Raw genomic sequence first — 25,132 nt, 5'->3', positions numbered from 1 at the left:
CATGATCCAAACCATTGTTTAGATTTTAAAAAATAATAATTTAAATCGACGTGCATTTTTAATCCGATGTGTTGTAATGCTGGCATCATCGCACCAGGAATATCTCAGTATTTTATTTAAAAACTGTATCCTCTTGCAGGCTGGTTCTGGACCACATGACTGGAATCCCTGATATAAAGTCTATGAGTCCTGCTCTGCAGCTTTGGCATCATTACTCATTAATGCAGCTACAAGACACTGTGTGAAACCTCTTAAAAGCTTGAGGCGATCTCTTTGCTATATCATGTACACTCAGTGTGTGAGTCAGAAGACAGCTGGGCCCCACGCCATTCCTGTGCAGTTTGTTTTGGGACGAGACCTGTCATTGAGCCATCAGATAGTATCCTTTCATCAGTTAACCTAATATCTCCTCATATTGAATTCTTCTTCTTCTTCTCCTGCCCCTGAAATACCAGCCGCCACAGACTGAAGTCTAGGCGGCAAAAGCAGCTGCTATTAGTGAGGCGTGAGAACATGCCGCCAAATCTACAAAGGGCCCCATCCTTACGTAAAGAAATAGACAGCTACACCCAGAATAGATTTACAGTGGTAAGAGCCGTCTGGGCCAGAGTGGGAACCCATGAAAGATGTCCATAATGAGCTTTAATAGTGTCTGTTTCATCTGTTTCAACACTATGAAGTGTTACAGTTGCATCAAGCCACAGCTTTCTGGGTGTGTGTCTCTGAAAGCAGCCCGGTCCAGGCTTGTCCCAGCACAACCTCCAACTGTAATGTCAAATTACACATGCATCAGCCTTTATGAATGACCGTCTCTTCAGGAACATGCAAGGGCAAGAATGCACCACTCAGACACAATCTACAGTTGACACCATGAGCAAAGCTGCCAAAGATGTAGTCACGTGCCTGTTAGGGCTTCCACGTGATAACACCATTATCACCATAGTTTGCATGGCAGTCACTGTCCTGACTTCATCACAGGAAGCTAACACAGAGAGCAGTGAGTTTAAGCTCTTCGGTCCCTGATCGCGTACGTAGTAGTATGCAAGGTTGTAACAGATAACTACTAGCATGTGAAGCTGAGGCACCTATCTGAAAGGCTCCCAAATATACCCAAGGAAAACCATTTCCCACACTGACCACAAATGACCACAAAACCAAACGATTAAATCTGCTCTAATGGGAGCATAAACCGAGAGAAACTGGCTGGAGATCAAGCATGACATCACTAGCCTCGGAAGGGGCCCCCAGCTCCACTAGTCACTACTGTTAATTATTAAAAGCAACTTCTCAGCAAGAATGCAGCTGAAATATGGAGCTCCTCGTCTCTCCTTTCAACTGCTGTGGTTCTGGCAGAGGACTCGAGAGTAAATCTTGTTGGAAATAAATCCCCAGCACTGCACAGCAGGGTGTCACAGCACTGTGCAGCTTTACAGGAGCGCACTGGCCAACTTGTTGCTCAGCAGACTCTTACAAAAAAAAAAAAAAAAAAGGGATGTTGTGCAAATACTGCCTGTCCCTGTCGATATGGACCTTGATAACCATAAACTTACTGTGTTTCTTTTGTGGAGTTTTAAAAGAGGAGCCAGGTGGTTCGAAATCCTCAACCAGTGACAACAATCCGGTGACAGAAATAGGTCTCTGGAAAAACATTTTTAAAGATTCTTAACGAACATGTTTATGACTTGCACTGCTGCACACCGTTAACATGTTAAATCAGTGTCTCTCAGCTGGGTGGGTGTAGATGGAAGAATATTAAGTAAGGAGATCACGACCAGAGCGTTTACCTGCATACATCTGCAGACAAGCCACTGTAGCAGCAGAAACACCCTGAGACCTGCACTGCCTTTGTCCCTATGCTTCACCCAAAGCAGATGTGTGGATGAGCAGCATCCACTCCAACATGTGCTCCTGCTGCTGCTGCATTGCAATCCCATCTATGCGGGTTATTTGCTGCATATGATGAGCATCAATGGGAAATAAACGCTGCTTCTCCCTGACACAGCACTGGAAAAGCCCCCTCTAAAGGCAAGCAGTCTATAAATTGTAGGGGGGGCTCAGAGCATGCCTGAGGGGGCAGGCGATGGTGAGGGGCGGTATAGGTGGGGGGTAGGGTCCCTTCCACACACACACACACACACACACACACACACACACACTGCAGTAACGCAACACAAAGGAGTTTAATCCATGTGAATTCATGACAAAGGGTCTCCGAATCGACATCACCAAGGATTCCCAGGAGCGAGGGGAGAGGAGGGCATGCCTGCCAAAGAAAGCCCCCTCCTCCTATTTATGTCGCCTCCCGGACCGGGACAAATAACCAAAAACACCGAGAGGAAATTAGCCCATCAACACGGAGTGATGCTATCACGTGGAACCTTTAATTACCCTCTCAGTAGAATATCAACAACGTTTCTTTAGTTTATTTTCCCACTAGCAGACATTTTCGGGGTATTTTCGAGAAGCTTCATGCGTGGACAAAAGCACTGCAGGTTCACTCGAGTACGAACCACCGCGCGCTCTGCAACAGCGTGCCATAGCAACAAAGTAATTCCGACAGAAGCCAATAGCCTCGCGCTGACCATCGCGCCCCGCCAGGATAAAATCACTCACCTCGAGAAAAAAGAAACTCCCGCTTCGTCTCTCCGTGCTTCGTGCCGACCGCAGAGGTACTCCGAGGGAACTTTTTTCTAACCTATTTCAGTCTCGCCTGCTCCGACTGAGTCCGCAGAAGACCTCAAGTCCTTCAGCCAGCTTGTTCGCAATCCGCCGCCTCTCCACAGGCTGTCAAGTTCCGAGCGGAAACAGCGCACATCCGGTCATAATTGCCAAAATAAATCTGCCTCCGTCAAATTCTCGATAATCACGATAACGCTATCACCATAAGAGCCATATTTATATAATCATAACAAAAATAATAATATTATTAGTAACAGACAACCTTGCCTTTGCACTTTTCTATTTCTTGGAAAATGAATTACGCTTGATGCAGTCACACAGCTGTGGGGCACTGACAGACTCTGTACCCACAAATGTACAAAACAATGGAAAAGAGTTTTATTTAAAAAATATCAAATGTGCATTATTTACACATTTTGGAGGTTATTTAAAAAAACAAAAAACACGGTTATCAAATCAGCAACAGATAATTATATTTCTTGGTTATTTTATTGTTTTATTCGTCTTATGCTACGGGAACTTTACAGGGAACTTTTGTTTTGAAGTTAATTTGCATCGTAAAGAACACATTTTATTATATCTATATTTTTGCTCACTAAAATTTATATCACAATACTCCGCAATACTAATTTGTCCAAGCATAACAATCTCCTCGCTGAACGGAGTTGTAGTCCTTGGACTGTGCTACTATATTATCATATTATACACATTTCATCTCAGAGGAAATCCTCACACATAAACACACATTTGTTTTGTTTTTTTAGGAAGAAAATTTTACTGTGTAAAAAAAACAAATCCTTGAAGGCTTGGGGAGTTAATTAACTTGCGTTTATAATCCTACATGATGTGATAAAGTAATCAGCAAAATTTTCAGTTGAATAGTTTTTAGATTTTTGATGGACCTTTAGTTTCATGAACAAACAAACTTGTTTCCGGTTTGAGTTCGCGTACTTTATTGCACCCTGTGGCAGTTGGGGCATTTAACACAGCAGTCGTCTGTCACTCCCACTCCGCCCGTCTGTCAACGCTGATAGACGGGTTTCAGAGCCTCGAGGTCTCCCTGGCCTCTCCCGGCCGAACACCCTGGGGGTCTTTGACTTTGATCTGGTAAACTTGGAATAGTTGTAAATTTCCTCAAGGTAAAGGTCATGACAGTAAGATGAAATTATTTCCCTTCAGAACCAGGCTTTTAATTCTCACAGTCTTTAAATCGTGTAACATCACCAAACATACATAGGCTACTGAGCTGAAATTTCTTTTGGTGATCAAAGAAGAGTGTTTTACCATCCAAGCAGGAACATGAATGATTTAGTGCCAGGAAGCAGGGAGGCTTCAGTGGAGTCACTCACCCAGACTTAGCCTCTGGCAAAAACACTACAACCATAGTATCTTAGAAAAATGTATGAATGTGTCATAAACAACTCTGTGTTAAAACACAACATGTTGTTGTAAAGAGGAAATGACAGTTCCGAGCACTGATTTCAGTACACATCAGTCTTGTTTAGAGAGGTTTTTTGGCTGTTTTGCTCTTTTTTTAACGTTTTGCTAGTGTGCTAGCAACTTGCTAACTTGCTTTCAGTTTTTTCAGAAAATGTTAATTCAGACTTTTATCACTGAGGGCAACATTGCACTTTTCCATGCGTATTGCTGTTCCTTTCGCTTTTGCTGTTTCTTTGGAATTTTGGAATGCCAACTCAACTTGGATTTCCTACTCAGAGAGTCAGAGCAGCCCCGCCAACCACAAGTTAGCAATCCAAGATGGCGGCCTTCAATATAAACAGTAGAAAACGAATCCCGTTTTTTCTCACTTTCCTGACTTTAAAGCTGGAACAGGCTAACTCGGGAGTGTCTGGAAAACAGCATAGGAATGCTTTCAGTGACTTGCCTTGGTTGAGTTAGGACACCATCCTGTGGTACAAGTTGGTATGACGCAAAAGAACAGCCAGGACCTTTTTCAGCTCCCGTTGATGTTGTCTCAGTCTTGTCAAAGTTTAGATCTCACTCAGATGTTAAACTGTTCAATGGTGCCTGAGTTGTGTCTCCCGCGCTAAACTGAAAGTAAAAAAAAAACTTCCCAAAATACAGGAAACCAAGTGTCTGATGCTCAGAATTTTCTGAGGCAGGATTCCCCACCTAATGTGTTAGGTAGGGAATTTGTTTTTCTTGTATTTATTTTCCTACTCGTCTTCTGGCTGCTCTTTTTAAGGATTGCCACAGTGGATCATTTGCCTTCATGTCACCCTATCCCAAGCATCCTTCTCTGTCAAACCTGTGTTTGGCCCATGACATCCATCAATCTTTTCTGTGGTCTTCTTTTCCTCCTGTTTGGTTGTTTATTTTCATACCCTCTCATATTTTCTACATTAATCAGCTCATCAAAGTCCTCCTTTCACCTTTTCAACACTCGTCATATGTTAGCACATTTCCATCTCTATTCTTAATCATGCTGCACATACTCAATCTCTGTCTGCAGCCAATCACCACAAGTCCCTTTCTCCTTCCTCAGCGTCCAGTCTCACATACAACTCAGTATAAGCTTTTTCCTTTGCTACCGCTCACTTTAATAGGTGCCCCCCCCCCCCATATACTCCTGTGTAGTTTATTCATCTCCTCAACTGTGTGTTATACTTGTATAACTATGCATGTGACAAATAAAGAACCTTGAACTTGAACTAACCCCCCCTCCATTGAGTTATCCCGATGGTACAGGAAATAAAGTCACCAAGCAAGCTTTCAAATTAAAGTTTATTAATAATTATTAATATATACATTTGAAAACTGCAGTGGAAGCTGAACCCAGCACTGTAGTAACAGATTCATTTAATAAAATGTTAAATGTTTAAGGGACAAAAAACTGCTGCTTCAGCATCATCGTTATTAGCTTGTTAAGCTATCACACCAAAATATGACAGCAGTTCCAGATTGATTTTATTGAGGTATCTTTACAATAATAACAATTACACATAGGCAGATCATTCTCTGTTCTATAATGCTAGACACGGTCATGCTTTATGCTTATGCCATTTCTGCCCTCTGCTGTCTCCAGCAAAAGGTGCTGCAATGCAGCAGTGCAACTTCAGTGACATAAACTAAGACACAGTCGTGAAAAAGAAAGTTTTCACAGTAGTCTGTGCAGTCCAGTGAAAAACTCAGTACACCCCACAATTCAGTAGCTCGTATAACCTCCTTAAGCAGCATTAACTTGCAGTAATTGTTTTCTGTATAACTTTACATCATGTGAGAATTTTGGCCAACACAACTTTACATTGCTTCAGTTTGTTGAGTTTTGAACTGAATTTATGCATAAGGACATTTCAATCAGGTTGAGGTCTGGACTGTCACTGAGCCAAAACAACACCTTTTCTTTTTTTCAGCCATTGTCCTGTTGCATGACCCAATTTCAGCCAAGCTTAAGCTGTTGGACAGATGGTCTCACACTTGGCCTCATCTACCCAGAGAAGTCATGCAGTTCCTTCAGATACAACTTTGCAAACCTAAATCATGCTGCCATCTTCCTTTCCAATAGATGAGACTTTCTCCTGGCAACCTTTCCAAACAAGTCATACTTGTGCAGTCATTTCCTAATCATCCTGTCATGAACGTTAGCATTTAGCATGCTAAGAGACGTAGCTCTTGGCAGGGTTTTTTTTGTTTTTCAGATTTTCCAAAAACTCCACAATCTGACCTTGGGGTGAATTTCTGGTGATTTTCCCCTGGGAAAACTGTGGAACATTATTAAAACACATCCGAATGTTCCAGACTAGCAAACTGGCAAAACATCTGTTTCATAGAGGCGCTCACACTCGCTGATGATCTGTTAATCAAGTGCATTTGATTAGCAGCACCTGGCTACTATGTGCCCTCGTAAATCCTATGGGAACAGTAAGAGTGGACTGCACAGAGTCCTGTCAAAACTTCCTTTTTCCTATGAGTACAACTAAAGTGGGGGGTTTTTTGCCTTCAAAAGTTTTTGTGACATCTGTGAATTGCACATGTCACATTTTAACCAATCAATAAGTCAACAAACAGACGAAAGAATCAAGGCCTTCGTTCAGCCTTGTTTTCATCTCTGCTCTCATGCTGAGGTGGCCATCAAGGTCTGATACTGTATGTACATGCATGTTGGCACAATGTAAAATATTATCTGTGCCTGGGAAAAGGAAACACACCAGCCTGTCATAATAAAAGTGGATTTTGCAGGACACTATTACACGTTATGAGTGCTTACAGAGCTTAAAAGAGCAGCTTTGCAGCTTATGCTGCGCTTATGTACAGTAAATAAATACACATTTAGACATTGGAAGAATAGTGCAACGATTCAGCTGATGGATGTCCACGTCAGTCTGCTTCTTTGGTTTTGTATCTGAGTGAGTATTAGTACCATCAGGGACTGTGAGGGGGAGAAATTTTGACAACAATTAATAATGAAATCCATAAACTTGTGGATAGATGCAAAAGAATGAATGAGAAAAGAAACATGAATCATCTTAGAGTTGATAAGTTGGTCATCACTGGCTTGTCACGTTTTTGTGTCCCCCTTTCTACAAGACTGAATTAATCAATTTTCAATATGATTAATTTATCTCTATCAACAGGATACGTATCAGAGGCTTTTAAGGCAGCTGTAATTGAGCCATTATTCAAAAAGCCTTTACTTGGCCCATCTGTCTTAGCTAATTATAAACTGGGAGGCCATCTTCAGACAGAGGTTACTCAAAGTATTAGGATTAAGCAAACATGAACGCTAATTCATAAACCTGGGACTGCAGGGAAACAGGGTGCATGTTTTTCTTGCCTGTTATTGCCTCCTCCTCCCTTAATGCCGGTAGGGTGGTTGTTCTGGATGAGGTTGGACCTGTTGACACTGAAGTTTATGGGAGCCCCTGGCAGCTGACCAGGTCTGATAGGCTTGGCTGGATTGGACACAGCGAAACAATAACAATCATTTACAGAGGGAAGGTTAATGGCCCACTGATATTTTTAAAAAACCCAAACACTAATTTCTTTCTGTTTGAGAATCAGATGAGAACATTAATAAAATACTGACGTATATGCATCATTTTAGTGATAAAGCTAGGCGGCTGTTAGCCTAGCTTTATCACTTTAGTGCTAAAGCTAGCTGGCTGTTAGCCTAGGTTAGCATAAAAATAAAAAACACTGATCAATGATTAGCCTGATCCTGTCCAAAACAACAAAAAAACTACAAAACGTACAAAACCTACTATAATAATCATAGTGTTATATATATGTTCCCTGGTCCCAAACTCCGCCTAGATTTGTTAGTCAATCTGGATGAAATTTATTATATAATCTGCCCAGGGTACCAGGATTATCAACATCTATATAGCTTTTGAGAATTATTTTTATAATGTGTCATACCTGATCTCAAAACAAACAGCAAGATTACATCAAGCTTAGCTAACTGCTACCTTTTAGTCTGGTAAAAGACGTCGCTTTTTAAAACAGTGGTGCCACCTACCTATCTGTGCTGACCCTCTCCTGCCCATGTTTTTAGGCTTGGCGGCATCCTTAATGCGCTCCACCTCCTGTTGGTAGCGTTTACGGTCATGGGCTGCATTCTCTTTGGCTTCCTTTAGGGCGGTCTCCAGGGCTTTGACCCGTTCAGCGGTGGCCCGCAGGCGCTTCTCCATCTTTGGGATTTCGCTGCGTAGGTCATTGTTGTCCCGTACCAGCTGTGGAATTTAAAACAGAAGAGAAAAAATAGAGCTTTTAACCTTGAGATGCCAGTTTGAGTGGGAGACACTCGTCTCACTTTGCTTGCATCTATTTCTACCTGCTTGTGAACTCTGGTTAGCTGCTCCAGGTTGTTCTCCAGGAAGCTGATCTTTTGCTTCTGGGCAGCGCTGCTCTCTGTGTCCTCTGAGTCCATCTGAGCATTCTGTCCAAGCACAGCAAACAACTTTGTTATCTATGTAATTTATTTTGTTGCTTTCAGTTTTTCAAATCCGTGTCAAAGTGAAAAATAATTCTGTAACCAAAGAGCCCTGCTCCAGATAATCCCATCTGTGCCTTAATGTGGTGATAAGTAGCAGTTTTTGGATGAGTACAGCAGCATAATATATTCTCTGTGTGCTCCAGGAAAGCCTGCTCTGCCTTTGTCTCATCAAGCTTCCGCTGGAAGGCAGGAGATGAGCAGCACTGAGGGCCCAGGTCCCTAAATTACAGCTGCTACCTTTGAAGAATCAGATGGCCTACTTATTGCAGACACTTTCTGTTGTGTTCCCTGGATTCATTAAAATTTCATTAAGGATGCAGATTTAATGGGAGTGTTGCCGGTGCATGAGCGAAATATGGAGCTGTTTGACTCACTCCAGGTAAACGTCGTGGTCGAGGCAAGAAGAGCTCATGTGATATTGTGTAAGACAGGAGTCTTAACAGATGACAAATCAGATCACAAGATGGCAATTACTGTGATGATCCACCATGGCAACATTCAGGGAATGGGAGGTTACATATCTGCTCCGAGAGCTGAAATGTGTTCCATCATAGAAACACTTTGAGGACTTGTACCTTTTTTAATCTTGTGGATAAGTCTTGGACAAAGAGCCTTCTCAGGTTGTGAAGTGTCTGCAGCTCCCGTGCCTAACACAAGACAAGAAAGACAGGTTTGCAAAGAATAACGGTGACAAGAAATCGCCCTCCAAACTCATGTCACAATGTATCATTTGCTGCTGGCAACAAATCTGGGTTATATCTGTGCTAGTGAGCCATAAAAATAATAGTGAGGCTGTACTGAGATGTCACATCATGTCAGTTCATACCTAATTATTGCTCCCAAAAATTACATCTTTGAGCACCACTACTCTTTGTGCAAAAATACATGAATGTGGCAAGAGGTCACATGATTAAAGCTGATTAAAGGAAACTAATTACACCAATTTCACTAGAAAGGCTTTCCATAATCCATCAAATCCATCCATCTATCCATTCATCCACCCACCCATAGACACCCATTCATACTCACAGTCACACCAGAAGTGACCATATTTGCTAATGCTAGCTGAATGTTAAAAATGTTACTGTTTTTCCTCTTACCTCTGTTGTATTGGTGGAGATCGAAATCTCCATAGCAAATGGCCTGGTAAATGGCCTGTATTTGTATAGCGCTTTACTAGTCCCTAAGGACCCCAAAGCGCTTTACACATTCAGTCATCCACCCATACACACACTGGTGATGGCAGGTCCATTGTAGCCACAGCCACCCTGGGGCGCACTGACAGAGGGGAGGCTGCCGGACGCTGGCGCCACCGGGCCCTCTGACCACCACCAGTAGGCAACGGGTGAAGTGTCTTGCCCAAGGACACAACGACTGTCCGAGCCGGGGCTCAAACCGGCAACCTTCCGATTACAAGGTGAACTCCAAACTCTTGAGCCACAATCGCCCAGCAACATACTACTGCTAACAGCTACTTACATAAGAGGTTTGTTGTGTAGTGGGTGAACTCATTTTCTAAGCAAATACAGATTTCAAAACTTGTGGCAATAACTGACCACAGTTTCCTCCAGTCCCTTCAGGTCCTGTCTGGCCTGCTCCCTCCTGTCCTGCTGCACCCTGCAGCACATGAAACAAGCATTAATAAGACTGGAAAACAGTTCTGCTAAACAAGTGTGCATTTTCCTGTTAAATAAACGCGAGAGATGTTACGTGAGCTCTTCCAGCTGGCGGCTCTTTTCCTGGTCAGCAGCCTTGAGCTTCTCATGCTCCACTCTGAGCCTCTCCTGCTCCAGCATGATCTGCTGGTTCAGACTGCACAGAGGTCAGGGATAAAATCAGCCGAGTCATGTAAGTTTCGCTCAAAGAGACAAGCGTTAGGTGATGTGGTGTCTTACTCCTGCAGCTCAGTGATAAGCTTCTCCTTGGCGTCAAGCTCATCTCTCAGGCTGCTGATCTGCCTTTGATGGGCCTCTCTGTGAGTCTGGATCTGCTTCTCCACAGCTTCCTGAAGACACGGAAAAAAACAGCTAGTCACTGCATGAGATGAGGTGGGCAATCACACTTTGTACGTGTTACAGTACCTTGACTTCATTTGCAGACTGGATCTCGTTCTCTTTCTCCATGGCATTAACCTTCTCTGGAAGGAGAAGAAATGATCCATGTTATTGGGAACAACTGGGATATAACAATGGATCTTCTTTAGTTTCTTATGGCACAAACAAGTACAAACAGTATTTTTCTTAAGCTTGCCACGTCATGTAAACCCTTTTCATAGTTTACTGGAAACAAGATTTAAAGGAGAAACAGGTATTACTTGACATGACTTTCAGGGAAATCCATAAACACAGATACTTCTTTGAACGTTCAATGCTAATAATCAATACTTATGACTTATTCAAGTTTAGTTTTACAAATTCAGGTTTAAAACAATAAAAATGTCATGGTCCCTGGATCTTGGACCCAGGATTTTAAGTTTCTTTATGGTTTTAAGGATACCTTTAAGTTTGCCCTTTATTATATTCTCAGTTTGTAGGATTCTAGTTCACCTTCTTGCTTATTAAATCTATATCTTTTGTGATCCCTTTGTTCCCCCAGTGACGTTCCCGTGTCTGTCTAGTCTTTCTGTGTTCTGTCTCTGTGTTTAATCTTCTATCCCTGTGTTAGTTTGGCATGTCATAGTCTGGGTCTCAGTGTGTATGCTTGTTCCTGTTTTATTGTGATAGTCTTGTGTCAAGTTTAACTTCCCTTGTCTTGTTATTCCTGATTTGTTCCCACTTTGTTTCCCATCTGTTTCCTCTCACTTCATTACCTGCTGTGTATCAATTGTCTGAGTTTCCCCCTTGCTCTTTGTCACATTGTCCCTCTTGCCGTGGGTCCCTGTGAGTTCCATGTTTCCAAAGAGATTTTCCTAGTTAATAAGTTCTATTATTATTCTGCACCTTGGTTCCTATGAAGCCACCAGTAAAACTACCGTTAAGGTTGAGTTCTGTTCTCTGTGTCCTGTATTTGGGACCTGCCTGCTGCACCGCGATGCACAACAAAAAATGTATCCAAATATTTTTCACATGTGAGTTGTCACAAAGAATTAAGACAGCTGTGAAGACAAAAGGGGTCAAGGTGCACCTAATGAAGTGGCCGGTACATATAATAAATACATTTTTAAAGAAATGTGGATTTTACCCTATCTGACTGGTCAATAGCCCTAAAACACCAGAGAAGATTAAATCCTTTTATTCAGGGTTGTTTCCAAGACTTTATTTTTTAAAATCAGTGTGTGAGACTTTGTTTTAAGGTCACCATTGCACCACTGTACCCACTTGCTTTAGCTTTTATGTCCTAAAACATTTGAGTCACTATACAGCAGGGGTGGGCAATCTCAGTCCACGAGGGTCGGTGTCCCTGCAGGTTTTAGATCTCACCTTGGGTCAACACACCTGAATCACATGATTAGTTCGTTACCAGGCCTCTGGAGAACTTCAGGACATGTCGAGGAGCTAATTTAGCCATTTAAATCAGCTGTGTTGGTTCGAGGACACATCTAAAACCTGCAGGGACACCGGCCCTCGTGGACTGAGATTGCCCACCCCTGCTATACAGACAACTATTAGTTAGTTTAAGGACCTCTTACAGCAGTTTCACTGCCTTCTCCACAACAAACCTTTAGCCAAACAGGGCTCCTTGTGCAAAAACAGAATGGAGAGCAGAGAGTGTGTTGCTCACCCTGGGCCCTGGTCCTGACTATTTCCTCACTGAGAGAGTCCACATTCTCTTCCAGCTGTCTTTTCTTCTGCTCCACATTCTGGAGGGACTCCGTCAGGGACTTGATTTTGGCTTCTTGCTAAACAACGACCGGCCAACGAAAGACATGAAAAGGACTCATACAAATTAAATGACAGTTCTTTTAGGCCAGACCCAATTGTTAGGCCCCATTGTTATTGATATAGAACCACATAATCTGACATCTTAACTATATGTCACTATGGCGACAGCATCTGAGATGGCAGCAGTTGTTAAGCAGCTGTTACCTGGGAGATGCGGAGCTGACAGGCAGTCAGCTCGCTCTCAGTCTCGTCCAGCTTCTGGGTGCTCTCGGTCTGTGTGCTCTCCAGCAGCTTGCTGCGCTTCACCATGGTCTTCACCTCTGACTTCATCTTGCTGATGTAGAGACGGGCCACAGTGAACTCTTCGTCAATGAGACCACTGCTCTCCTGTTGCTGAGGACGTGAGAGAACATTACGTAGGTCAAAGACATTCCTCAGACTCAGTCCCACTCAGACCATCCATGGAGTTTAAAATAGATTAGGAGTTTATCAAAATTTCTTGAAGAGCATGCAGTTGGAGATACACTGGAAACCAGTGGAAACAAACCAAGATGCTCACAATTCCTATTAAAACTAGACAACAAACTGATTGACTGTCGTCTGATCATGCAGAACATTAGTCTGCTGAAGCGTTTTCTGTGAGCATATTTGTGCTTTTACCAGTTTTACATTTGAATCAATCAATTTCACACTGTTGGTTCAACCAAATCTGTTTTACCAATTTTTTAAGGACTATTGAAAGTCATTATCTGCAGAAATTCAACACTCATAGTTTAGTTTCTGTTTCTTATTTTTCAAGATTGGGTGCTTTTCTTTTTTTGTGATAATAAAGGTTGATTTGAAGTTCTACTTTGGCAGGAACTTTATCAAGGTTCATGTTCTACATTTTCTGACTGAATCCACTAAATAAATTGAATGAGAGATACATCCACAGTGGAATTAAGTGCTTGCAACCAGCCTATGCAAAACCATCCTCATTTTCAGCAAGGATCACCTGAATACCTGATGATGTTGATAGTTCTTAGACCACAAGTTGTTAGCTTGTGGTCTAAAGCACTGTTATTTCATAGTTTTAACCCAAATGTCACTTTTCTGAATATGAAACAGTGTATCAGAGCCAAACTGGGAACCTTGATGTCATTGCTTCCCACAGCGATGCCTATTTCAGCCAGGTCTTTGAGTAATGATGACATCATCTCAGTGACCCTCTTTTTCTGGTGGTTGGTCATCTCCTTCAATTTCTGAAGCTCTGAGTCAATGGAGGCCAAGGAGCTCTAGTGGTGGACGATAACACACATCACAAAGCATCTAGGATTAGGATTAGTGTTTTTACTTCCAGCAAATTCCCCCAAAGCTTCAAGCTGCTCACCGATTTCTCGTTCAGCTCCTCACTGAGAGCCTCAAACTCTTTGGTTTTGTTTTCAACTTCCTGACTCTTCTGGTCGTAGTTGACAGCCAGCTCCTCCAGGGCCTGCAGCACTTCCTTCACTTCCTCCTTGGAGGCTTCATTCTCCGCCAACAGCCGGTTCAGCTCCGTCTGCAACGTGTGGTGGTCACGGCGAGAGGATGCTAATAGCTAGGAGAGGTAAATGATGCTCAGTGATGCTCTCCTATGGTCAGGTTTGAAAGTATGTTAAAAAATGTATCAACAGCAGGGACTACAAAACAGATTTGTGAACAGTGAAGAAAAATGTGCTCAATCTGGTGAGGCTCCTGTGCTTGCTAAGGGTGAGTTACAGTTTGACCTCTCCTGCAGGGCTACTAATGGTCTGCAATCAGCTGTCACACCAGGTTTATGCTAACAGGAGTGCCTAGGGGGATTTGGAACAGCGGGAAGGCACAGGGGAAGGAAGGAAGGAAGGAACGAAAGGAAGGCAAGGCGGATGCAGTGTCACCTCCTCCTGATCCAACATCTGCTGCTTCAGCGTCTCCACCAACTGAGACTGCTGGTTGATCTCATCGTCCTACAGGAAAGGCAGAGGAAAAGAGAAATCCAGTAATGTTTCATTCACATAATTCTCCTGCCAAAGAGCAATACTGAACAGCAACCAGTTGCACCACCTGCTGGTCAAAAGAAATAAGTTCACCACAATTAATTAGAAGACGAATGTTGGTTTTCACATAAATATATTCTCTTTATTCCAATATCAAGAATGAATTTACATTATTAAAACAAAAGAGAAAGATGAAGTGAAGATATTGTGAAATTTCATGTGACAGGAATTGTGAAACCTTTCATAGTTTTCATCCTGCTCTCACAAAGTCAAAGTACTACCGAAATAGATTCAGTGTTCTAGTTTTTACTGTCATCCTGCTGGAGATTAATAGCATGTCTTGCCTGAGGTAATGTCTATTTAAATATGTTAAAAAATCTGTCAGTTGCTACTGCATTGCACTTTATCTGCATGTTCTAATATATACATATATATACACATTCATATATATATACATACATATATACACATACATATACATACATACATACATACATACATATATACATGTATATATACACGTACACACACACACACACACACACACACACACACACACACACACACACACACACACACACACATACATACGTTGTTTCGTTACCTTGTCGTCCAGCTCTTTGTAGAGCTTGGCCATTTCCGCCTCGTACTTCTCTTTCTCTGCATCTGTGAGTTTGACTCCTGGCAGGGAGCTCAGGGCAGGTTTGGGTGGCGTCTTGTCATTGTGGTGGGTGCTCTCCAGGGCCTGGACTTCTTCTTTGGCCTTTTCTTTGTCAAACTGCTCATCCGCTGGCACACTCTCTCCTGCAGGGAGCAGCAGAAAGATGATATAAGAAGGTCTGTTTCCACCCTAAATAGCTCCCCATCAGAGAAAATATTATGACTGCACACACAGGAATCCTTTTTTTAACAGGTTCTTAATACAAAAAAAAGAAAGGAAAACTAGTCAAAATTAACGAGCCTTCATGTGTAGCATTAGTGCAGGACAGGCATGGTCTTGCATATTTTTCCGGGGGACTGTTTGTCGTTATTAAATATAGAAACAAGGAGCTCTTTCTTTAAAAGCCTCCTGTTAGGATCCATGTGCAGCTCAACTCTAATTGCTAAACACAAGGACACAAGATTTAACCTTGTTATGAACATATCCATACTAACATTAAACACATAAAAACAATGATCATATGTCTGCAAACTCCTCTGCCTCTGCTTTAATGACCCACACATAACCCACACATAATACAGCCTGTGGCCCTCACCGCTCCTCCAGCGGTTCAGCTCATTCTCAAGCCAGGTGACTGTGTTTCTCAGTGTCTTGTTCTTCTCCTTCTCTTTCTCCCATTTGCTCTTCCACTGCTCTGCTGTCAGTTCCACATTCATAGTCACTTGGTTCTTGATGGTCTTTGCTCTGGTGAGACACAGAGGTGAGAAAGTGGTAGCGGTCTGTTTTGAATACTAACAGCACACAGTTGAGCCTGGTTTCACCGCAGAGCCAGCTCAGAGGTCGGTGTTTCTGAGCTTAAGTCGGTGCCCTGTCTTTATGGAGTCAGACACCAAACCTATGGATCATTCATATTTATGACTCTAGACCACAGTCTTCTTTGCCTCTAATCTTTTAATATTAAAACGTAACTATTTGTGGAACACCTTTCAGTTCAGTAACATCATTTGTACAGATGTGATGACAGGTTTGTGTCTACGTACCTCTGTCCAAAAAGCAATGTAGACCTGGTCTCTGCATCATTGTAAGCCGAAGGTGAGCAGCAAATGACCATAGTTGTCCGACAGTTCCCTCCCAGGGAATCCTGCAGGATTCTGGTCATCTTACTGTCTCTGTATGGTATGTAGGACTAGGCGGATTGAGAGGGACCATATGTCGCATTATATGATAATTCTGCATGTCACAAACAGCATTTACAACAGTGAAGCCTGTTGTGATGAAATGTAACTGAGCAATTTAAATTAAGGACTGCAGTCCACTATCATGCACTTACAAAATATAATATACTCAATTTGTAACATTTTAGCAATATAAAAACCCTCTATGGAGGCTCCTGAGCAGTAGGCCGATGGTTCATCTCAGGGTTCCTAGAGCTTTGAAATAGGTGCAACTCCTGGGATATTCAGGGTGGCTTAGATCAGGTCTTATGATAAATCTATGGTATGTAAAATGTATTCAGGTTCTATAATGCCGTCCTACAATAAAAAGAAACAGTAAATATTTAAAAAATGTCTCCAGCTGCAGGCTGATGTTCCTATTTTTGCACACAAGATTGTTCCACAGTATTGCAAGTCCTTTAACCTAAACAGCTACACAGGTGGTTTGCACTCTGATGATTTCACAACTTTTCATAAATATACACCTTTGCCTTCACATTTTAGCATGCTGTGCTCATCTTTAGCATAATTTTTTGAGGTCCAATCTGGTCTGATAGTCCCCCCAGAACTGGAAATAGTCATAGTAATAACCAAGAAAATGGAGATATGATGTGATCAGTAGATCAACATCTATCTTGCACACATTACATGGTGATATGCACATTTATCCAGTGTGTTAAGTGTTTAAGGCGCAGACATCAGCAGAAACAGTACAACAAATTCTTCGAATTCAGCGATCTGCCTTCATCTCACCCTGTCCCTGTCATCCTCTTCTGTCACACCAACTCTCTGCATGTCATACAACACTACATCCATGAATCTTCTTTGTTGTCCTCATTTTTTCCTCCTGCCTTGCAGCTCAATATTCAACATCCTTCATATCCACTCTCCCTTCTCTGAACATATCAAAACCACCTCACCCTTGCCTCTATAACTGTCTCCAAACCGCTCATTTTTACTGTCTCCGATGAACTCATTTCTAATCTGGTCCAGTCTGGTCACTGCCAGTGGAAGTCTTAGCATCTTCAGCTCTACCTCTCCTGTTTTTTTTTTGTTAGCCACCGTCTTTAAACCATACATAATGGCAGGTCTAACTTTCATCTTGTAATTTTTCCCTTTCACTCTTGCTGCCGTCCTTCTGTCAAATCATCCCAACGCTCATCTCCACCCACTCCACCCTGCTTACACTCTCTTCTTCACCTCTCTTGTGCACTGTCTGTTGCTTTGGATGGTTTAAGGTATTTAAACTACCTCTGCTCCACCTTCTTATTCACACACATGCATTCTGTCATGCTTTTACTGGATTTCTTTATGCATGCTCAATCATTTAGGTAAGTAAATCCCAGAAGGTTGATTCTGTTCATCTGGACGGAGCGTTTCCAGTGGGAGAAACGTTTCATCGCTCATCCAAGTGACTTCCTCAGTCTCAGCTGACTGCAGGTTTCCCCAACCTTATAAAGAGCACATTGCACAATGACTGAAACTAGCACCACTGGATGAACAACGCTACGTCCAGATGAACAGAATCAACATTTTGGGATTTACTGGATTTCATTCCTCTTCTCTCCAGAGCATACCTCCACCTCTCCAGGCTCTCATCCACCTGCTCTCTTTTGTCACCACAAATCCAAATGTCCTGTGTAAACATAATGGTTCACAGAGACACCTGCCTGGCCTCTTCTGTCAGCCTGTCCATGACCACCGCAAACAAGAAGCCGTTAAGAGCTAATGTAATCCCACCCCACTTCACAGCTCTGTCACCATGCTCATGCAAATATAACTTATGGGATCAAAATATCTAATGAACGAATCAGCACATTTGTGATAATAAACTCACTTCAGCCTCTCCTTTTTACGAATTTCATTTGTAAACTTTGAATCACATTTTGGAGTGGCAGTAATTCTAACGCTTCACCAAGCAGAGTCGCAAACTGTCTCACCGAGCCTTCTGCCAGAGCTGAGATGACAATTCCCAGTGCAGACAGGGACTTGTTAATCATCTTGGCTTCATCCAGCACTGTACCCTCTGCTCCAGTTTTACCCACCTTTGAAACAAAAAAACAGCACAATTGTCATAGTGAAGCTGAAAACTGTGTCACATAACAGATGCTCAGAACCTTTTTCTTTTAGTAAAAGAAAGTTGACAAAGCATGTCAATGGCTTTCCCGGGGTTTAGCGCTATGACTGGTCTGTTAACATTTTACACTTTACTGATGGAAGATTGCTCTAGTTTCCCCCCTGAACTGAAGTGGCAGCACGATAGCATCATTAAACTTTTATCATACCGATCCATTTAATACAGACACACTTTGCCACTAGGGAAAAGGTAAATGAGAGTAAAAGAGCTGTTTCCACCCTGAGTTTTAAATCAGGCCTGGTTTCTACTCTATTAATAAACAACTACTTAAAAGCTACTCTTTAGCTGGTTCAAGTCAGAGGGGGGCTCTTGAAATTGGGAAAAAACACATTTGCAGAGGTTATGAAGATGAGAGAGGTCAGAGAGGAGGAGGAGGAGGAGTACTGAGGATCATACTTTTTCACTCCCAGCCAGATCGACGAGGTACAGCTTGCCGGTTAATTTCTGTTCAGTCTTACTGTTTTCCTGCTTGATGTTGATGAGGAAGATGCTGTGACTCCTGGAGCTGTGCTCATTCATGTCTGAATGTACATGTGGGCACACAAACAAAAAAACAGTTATTACTGATTATATTATTCTAGGTTTGCACGCTATAAAAATAATGGCCCATTGAAGTGTTTTTTCTGAGGGATTACCAAGGTAAAAGAATGAGACTTAACCAGACTAGAATACATAAAAACTCCAGCTGCGACTAACACAGGTAGCTGTAGCTGACTGGTATCTAAAAGGCCTCACATCTTCTAACACCTCTTGACTGTCCATATGCTGTTCTTGCCTTTTTAATGGAATTATTGAACATAGAATATGTCCTGCTGAGTGGAAAGATAAATGGAAATGGACTGGTATTTTTAAACCTGCAGGCACAGGGAGGATATGCAAACTCCAAAGTCCAAAACCAATCCTTGACATCTGGAATGGTGGTATAGTGGTGAGCACAGCTGCCTTCCCAGCAGATCAGCATCTCCTTTAATCTTCATGTCACAGCGTTAAATTAGGAGATCACACAGGACCTTCCGACTGTGTTATCCTGCTGATCTCAGGTAGAGCAAAAACGTTTGTTGTGGTGGCTGCAGAGCAGGTCATCGACTAATCAGAAGACTGGTGGTTGCTCCAGTCTGCATGTCAAAGTATCATTGAGCAAGATACTGAAGTTGCTCACTGGTGCTTCCATTGGAGTATGAATGTTACATAGAAAGCAGAAACAAGTGCTGGTGTGAACTGTTGTAGAAATGCATTATGTAAGAACCAGTCTGTTACCATCACAGTGGCTCTATGCATGGACCTGCATGCAACCAAAGTCTGACTAGATACAAACAGTCAGCTTCCAGCTTCCAGGACCAAAAATGTTGTCCCATGCTTACAGATTCTGTATGTGTCAAGAATCGCTGTGTGGCGGGCAGGAGTTGGACCCAAAATGCAGGCTCTCAGACACGAGGGGTGAATGCAAAATCACAGCGACATGGAACAGAGGGAGATTCCGACATAAATACACAGAAGGTAATGAGTGAGGTGGGAACACACGGGGAGCACAGCTGAGGACAATTATGCATAACAAGACAGGGAGGGCACAGAGCTGAAAATACTAACCCAAGATGCGGACCTTAAACGTAACACAGGAAGAACAGAGACACAGACAGGAGGGGAGAGAGAGCATGGGGAGAGCACATGAAGAAATACACGAAGGGAAGAGGAAAACACGGAACACAAGGAGTGGGAGCAAAACACAATAACTCACATCACTATATAAGACAGTCACACAGAGGGAGACACAGAAGGCAACAACACAGGGGGAACACATGGGCAGAGAAGACTAAACAGAACAGAGGGCACAGAGAAACATGAGGGGCAGGGGATCAAAACCTAGGAACCATAGAATAAATCACAAATGAACTTGACATAATACAGAAACACAGGAAAACTAAGAACGCTGGGTCAAATGACCCAGGATCCTGACAGTATGTTCATATGCAGATGTCTGTTTACAGAAATTATAATTTTCCAACAAACTTAACTGATGCCATAATGGGATCCATTTAATTCAGAAAATAAGTGCATAATTAAGTCAGCTCAGCTTCAGTTTAAATCGTGTACCCATGGTTAGAAAGAACCTGACTTTAATGTGTTTTTCACAGATGTCTTCTTGGCTCAGCTTTTGGGAGTGTGGCAACAGTCAGGAGACTCAGTGAGGATGAACCCATGAGAGGCCGCAATGTACGAACTCACTTGTGACAGCCACGCTTCGGTTATTTTTGCCTTCGTCTATGGCTTCCATGACCTCGTCAGGAGTGCAGACAAAACGCTCGGTACAGCCCTGGGGACACATGAACATCACAAGGAAATATTATTCTCAGTAGCCCCACAGCAGGACTGGTTTATAGAGACACATTTATTAGCTGAAGGGACCGTGACACGCTAATAGTCTCCACTGGATATTTATGAAAGGAGAGCTAGTGCTTCATGGTCTCAGTAGCTTTTGTATCTCCTTGGATTTCTTCATGCAGTCATGGTCTATGCGACTTATAGCTGAATGCCAAATGAAATACAATGATCTGTAAAGCCTTCTTACCCTTTATACATAAAACCCTGTAGGTAAGCTATCACATTAGCATCATTGTTTTGCTCTGTTGTTCATAACTAATGCATTAGAACCAGCAGGGAGAAGTTTGTGACTGTATGACTGCAGACTTTGAGTTTAATCAGAAACAATGTTGTGCCTTGAAAATGAAGCACTCAGTCTGTCTTACCTTGACATATGGGACCCTGTTCTTGTCCTCATGTACAGGAAGGTTGGTCTTTGACACTGTGGAGGAAAATGAAAGCAAAGAATGAATCATGGTCTCTGTAACAGGGTCTGACTGATGATGAGCCCCGTACATACCATCCAACAAGTCCCTAATTTTGTCCAAATAGATTTCAAAATATGAAACCTGCAAAACAAAAGCGCACAGTGAGACTTTATCAGATCTTTTCATGTGCGCCTGCCTCGTTGCTCAGCTACATACTTTGATGTGGAACTCCAGGTTCTCATCCATGGAATAAATGTAGTTAAAGATGTCTTGCACAATTCGAGGAATGATTCCCATCATTTCAGGGTCATGAAGCTTCCCCTTCAGGACATGATGATAAAAGTAAGACAGCACAGAATCTCAGGCTTTTCCTGGCTATTTTTAATATGTTTGACCAGTAGCAAAAAAAAGCAACAGCTGATACTTCATAGTACCTCCATTGTGTGTGTTTTGCCTGAAGATGTCTGCCCATAAGCAAAGATGGTCCCGTTGTATCCCTCCAAAACATCTGTACAAAGAAGTAACACATTTAGGATTGGGGTTTGGCTTTGTATTTCATGAACAGATTCCAATGCACAGCTTACCTTTGACTATCTTCTGAGCCACAGCATTATAAAACTCCTCCTGAGTTGTCTTGGACTGGAACACACGGTCAAAGTAGTATGGTTTGCCCTTTAAACAAGAGGTGGAAGCAGTGAGAAATAGTAAAGTATACCATCAAGAATTTAGTTTGCTGCACAACAGCAGCCCTACTTTTTCATGCTCACTGCACAATCTTTTTTCCCACTGTTTTCTACTTTTAGTTTGTGTTTGTAATATTTTATCCACTGTTCTTAGTGTCTCTCTTTTAGTCTTGTTTTACTTTGAAGGTCAGCTCTTTGGGGGTATTGCTTTGCTTTGATTTCCTGTCTTTATTTATTTCCCACCCATGCATTTACATAAGCCTGTATTACTGTTTTCTCCTCATGCCATCTTTGAGTCATCTGCTTCTAGATCAGTGTCCCCCCCTGGGTTTTCTGGTTTGAGATTTTAATTTTTCTTTCTTTGAAATTTTCTTTGTTGAACATGTTTGTTATATTTAGCAAATTATTTATATTTAATATATGCTTTGTTACTTCCTCCTCTGCCTTCAGGGTGTCCTCAGCTGAGGCACTTTAAGAGCATCAGATTAAAAACATAAGATACTTGATGTGACACAGCTCAAGTGTGTTCGCAAGTTACTAAACAAGTGGGATATGTTTCTAAACTATTTTACTACAGTGAGGAACATTTTGGGGGATGGCTGTGGTTTGGCAGGTTGAGCAGGTCATTTACTAATTGGAAGGTTGGTGGGGTACGAATGTTAAAAAGCACTTAGACATTAAAGAAAGTGAATGTTCATGTTCAACTGCTCCGAAGCAGTCACATCAGCCAGTCACACTGCAGCAACTCAGTGCAGGCATGGTGAAGATGACCTGTTCAAGTTGATTTAAGTGGCTTGCATTAGCCTTAATTAGCCACTGTTAGTGCCTCCAAAATCAGCATTTCCAACCCAAAATATAGAACGATGTAAAAAAAACAACAATTTCAGTTAATAAAATGTGAAAAGGTCTGCTTACTGTTTCGCACACTCACCATCAGCACACAGTCGTCCCCCTTAAACTTGGGTATGTACTGGTCTCCGCGGGCCACCTCAGCGCTGTTCAGCGGCCTGAAACGGCACACCACCTTGATGGTGCACTCCGCCGCCGCGTCCCCCATCCTCGCCGCAGTGGATGAATGGATGGATGAAGCGCTCAGAGAACAAAAATGTGGTGCTGCTGAAGTTGTCTGTCGCTCGGCTCAGAGACTTTCCCCGCAAAAAGAAGTCAAAAGTAAAAACTGTAAAACATACATTCATTTGTGTTTCTATTCAACACTTTTCAGCGAAAGCTGACAATAAAAGTCGGCTAGAAGAAACCTAACAGCATGCTCGCTTCGGGCGCAGCATTGATGAAAAAGCCTCTTTGCAGAGCAGGGCTGAACTAAAAAACGATTAGAGCACATGACACATGAACAGAAGCGTCACATTGCTGCTCAGGATCTGCGACGCTGTTGACCACCCGACGGTCAGAAGTCACGTTTAAGTACTGAGTAGCTTCAGGTATTTTAAACGAAAGAAGGTACATTTATACTGTAGGGAATTTGAAGTAGGAACTCTGGGTATTTTACAAGAATATATATCTCACAAGAAAGAAAGACAAGTGACAGTGTGCACTTTTTTATATAAGTGCTGTGGATATAAAAAGTAAACACACCCGTGTTACAATGCCAGATTTTTGTGCTGTTAAAAAATTAGACCACAATAAAAAGAGAGCGCGATGAGGAAGATGATCCCATTGCTGATGAGGACTGAGATGAATGTATCAGTGAGAATTGTGAGTATGATACCATGAATGAGGACGAATTGGAGAAGTTGTTGAAGATGAGACTGAAGACATCAGACTTCATTCCCCTCTTATAGAGCAGTTACCTAGAAGACACTCTGCAAGAATATTAACAGGCTTGGTACTTAAACCTCTGAGACAGATGTTACAGGAAGCTGCTCTGTCAAGTTTACCAAAGAGAAGCTTGGAAGTGAGACTGCTCTGAGACTGCTCTGTGCAAAAAAAAAAATGAAGAAGCAGAGAGGACGCTGTGAGCAAATTCCAAGGATACTAAATCCTTAGCTTTTTAGCCCTTTAAGAGGCAGTGAAACAGACACAAACTACAGAGAGTGTGCACCGTTAAACTCAGCCCTCAGCTCCTCCTCAAACAATAGATTCTGAGAGAGACCTTTTAAGTGCCTAATGTGAGTTATTAACAGCTACTCAGTTAAACAGTCTTGTTTGCAGGAATGGAAAACTGTGATTCCCTTACATGGTTGGCAGGCTATATTCTTGTGCCAGGGCCTGTTTTTACATATATAAACATGCACTTTAAAATACTGACAGCTGTTCTTTGCTTCTCTACTGGACTACATTTGCTTTTTCTGCATCTGTCTCAGTAGGTACTGATGTAAATAAGCAGGGTTTTAAAGGCAAGTGTATCATATTTGATACATGAGTTTTTGAGACCATCCAAAAAAGACTAAATTAATAGCACAATATATTTTTAAGGAATAAAATGCAATGTCCCAAATATGATACAAAATGAAACTCATATGTGCAAATTAACTCTTTTTTTTTTTTTTAATTGTCAGAATGTTCACAGAATTTTAACAGGCAGTTATTTCATGGTTCAGGCTTTGAAGGGTTAAAAAAATCAGCAGCTTTATGCTGATGCTACTTTTATATCGTTATTCTTTGCCTCTCATGCTCAACACTGCCCTAAACTTTGGTTACAATGTGAGGTTCACTGTGTGGCCCAAGACAAGTCAAAATGTTGACCATGATTATGATCTAGTAGATCAGGGCTGCCCAATCCCAGTCCTCAAGAGCTACTATCCTGCAGCTTTTAGATGCATCCCTACTCCAACACAGCTGAATCAAATGGTTTGATTACCTCTTCAGCATGCCATCATGTCTGGCAAAGGCCTGATAACAAGCCATTCATTTGATTCGGGTGTGTGGGAACAAGGATGCATCTAAAAGCTGCAGGACGGTAGCTCTCGAGGACCGGGATTGGGCACCCCTGTAGTAGATGATCTATAAAGACAGCACAGTGTACTATCAGTGTAGAGGACAGATATTAGCCAAGATAGCTTGCAAAACATCTCCTTACACAATACAGTTGTGTAAATCCACAAAGAACAGTAAACCTCAGAGCAACAGCAGCAGCACACATCACAGCCTGTACTTTAAAAACACTATTGACTAGTCTGCATTTGAAACACATACAAAGGCACAAGAAGAAGAAACCAAGAAAGTCAAGGTTGCAGAAAGATG

At 42.2% G+C, this 25,132-nt stretch overlaps 2 protein-coding genes across 7 annotated transcripts in view; both read right to left on the bottom strand.

The window, feature by feature from the left end:
* arhgap12b (Rho GTPase activating protein 12b) overlaps nt 1-2,804 on the bottom strand; it is a 63,219-nt gene extending 60,415 nt beyond the window's left edge. For 5 of the 6 annotated variants that reach the window (XM_026179146.2, XM_026179148.2, XM_026179149.2 and 2 more), the window contains exon 1: nt 2,614-2,804. The gene's annotated coding sequence lies outside the window, so the exon portion shown is untranslated. Of the gene's footprint in view, nt 1-1,550; nt 1,639-1,784; nt 2,255-2,613 lie in introns of those variants that run through there. The other variant, XM_080305890.1, reaches the window with a different exon arrangement.
* Nucleotides 2,805-5,406: 2,602 nt separating this feature from the next.
* Nucleotides 5,407-24,203, bottom strand: LOC113029553 (kinesin-1 heavy chain-like). The gene is made up of 26 exons (XM_026180447.2): nt 22,863-24,203; nt 21,833-21,920; nt 21,683-21,756; nt 21,465-21,569; nt 21,341-21,389; nt 21,207-21,262; nt 20,686-20,773; nt 18,859-18,983; nt 18,266-18,370; nt 16,152-16,297; nt 15,707-15,855; nt 15,055-15,254; nt 14,352-14,420; nt 13,826-14,032; nt 13,587-13,730; nt 12,661-12,849; nt 12,356-12,473; nt 10,717-10,772; nt 10,531-10,640; nt 10,346-10,447; nt 10,192-10,252; nt 9,211-9,282; nt 8,474-8,578; nt 8,159-8,372; nt 7,475-7,592; nt 5,407-7,069 (listed from the first exon to the last, which is right to left on the bottom strand). The coding sequence occupies exons 1-26, from the start codon at nt 22,986-22,988 to the stop codon at nt 7,063-7,065; spliced, it is 2,883 nt and encodes a 960-aa protein (XP_026036232.2). The 5' UTR covers nt 22,989-24,203; the 3' UTR covers nt 5,407-7,062.
* Between the last annotated feature and the right edge of the window lie 929 nt (nt 24,204-25,132).

Source organism: Astatotilapia calliptera, chromosome 9 (assembly GCF_964374335.1).
Source record: "Astatotilapia calliptera chromosome 9, fAstCal68.1, whole genome shotgun sequence".
Lineage (NCBI taxonomy): Eukaryota > Metazoa > Chordata > Actinopteri > Cichliformes > Cichlidae > Astatotilapia > Astatotilapia calliptera.
This window is presented reverse-complemented; position numbering and strand designations above follow the sequence as displayed.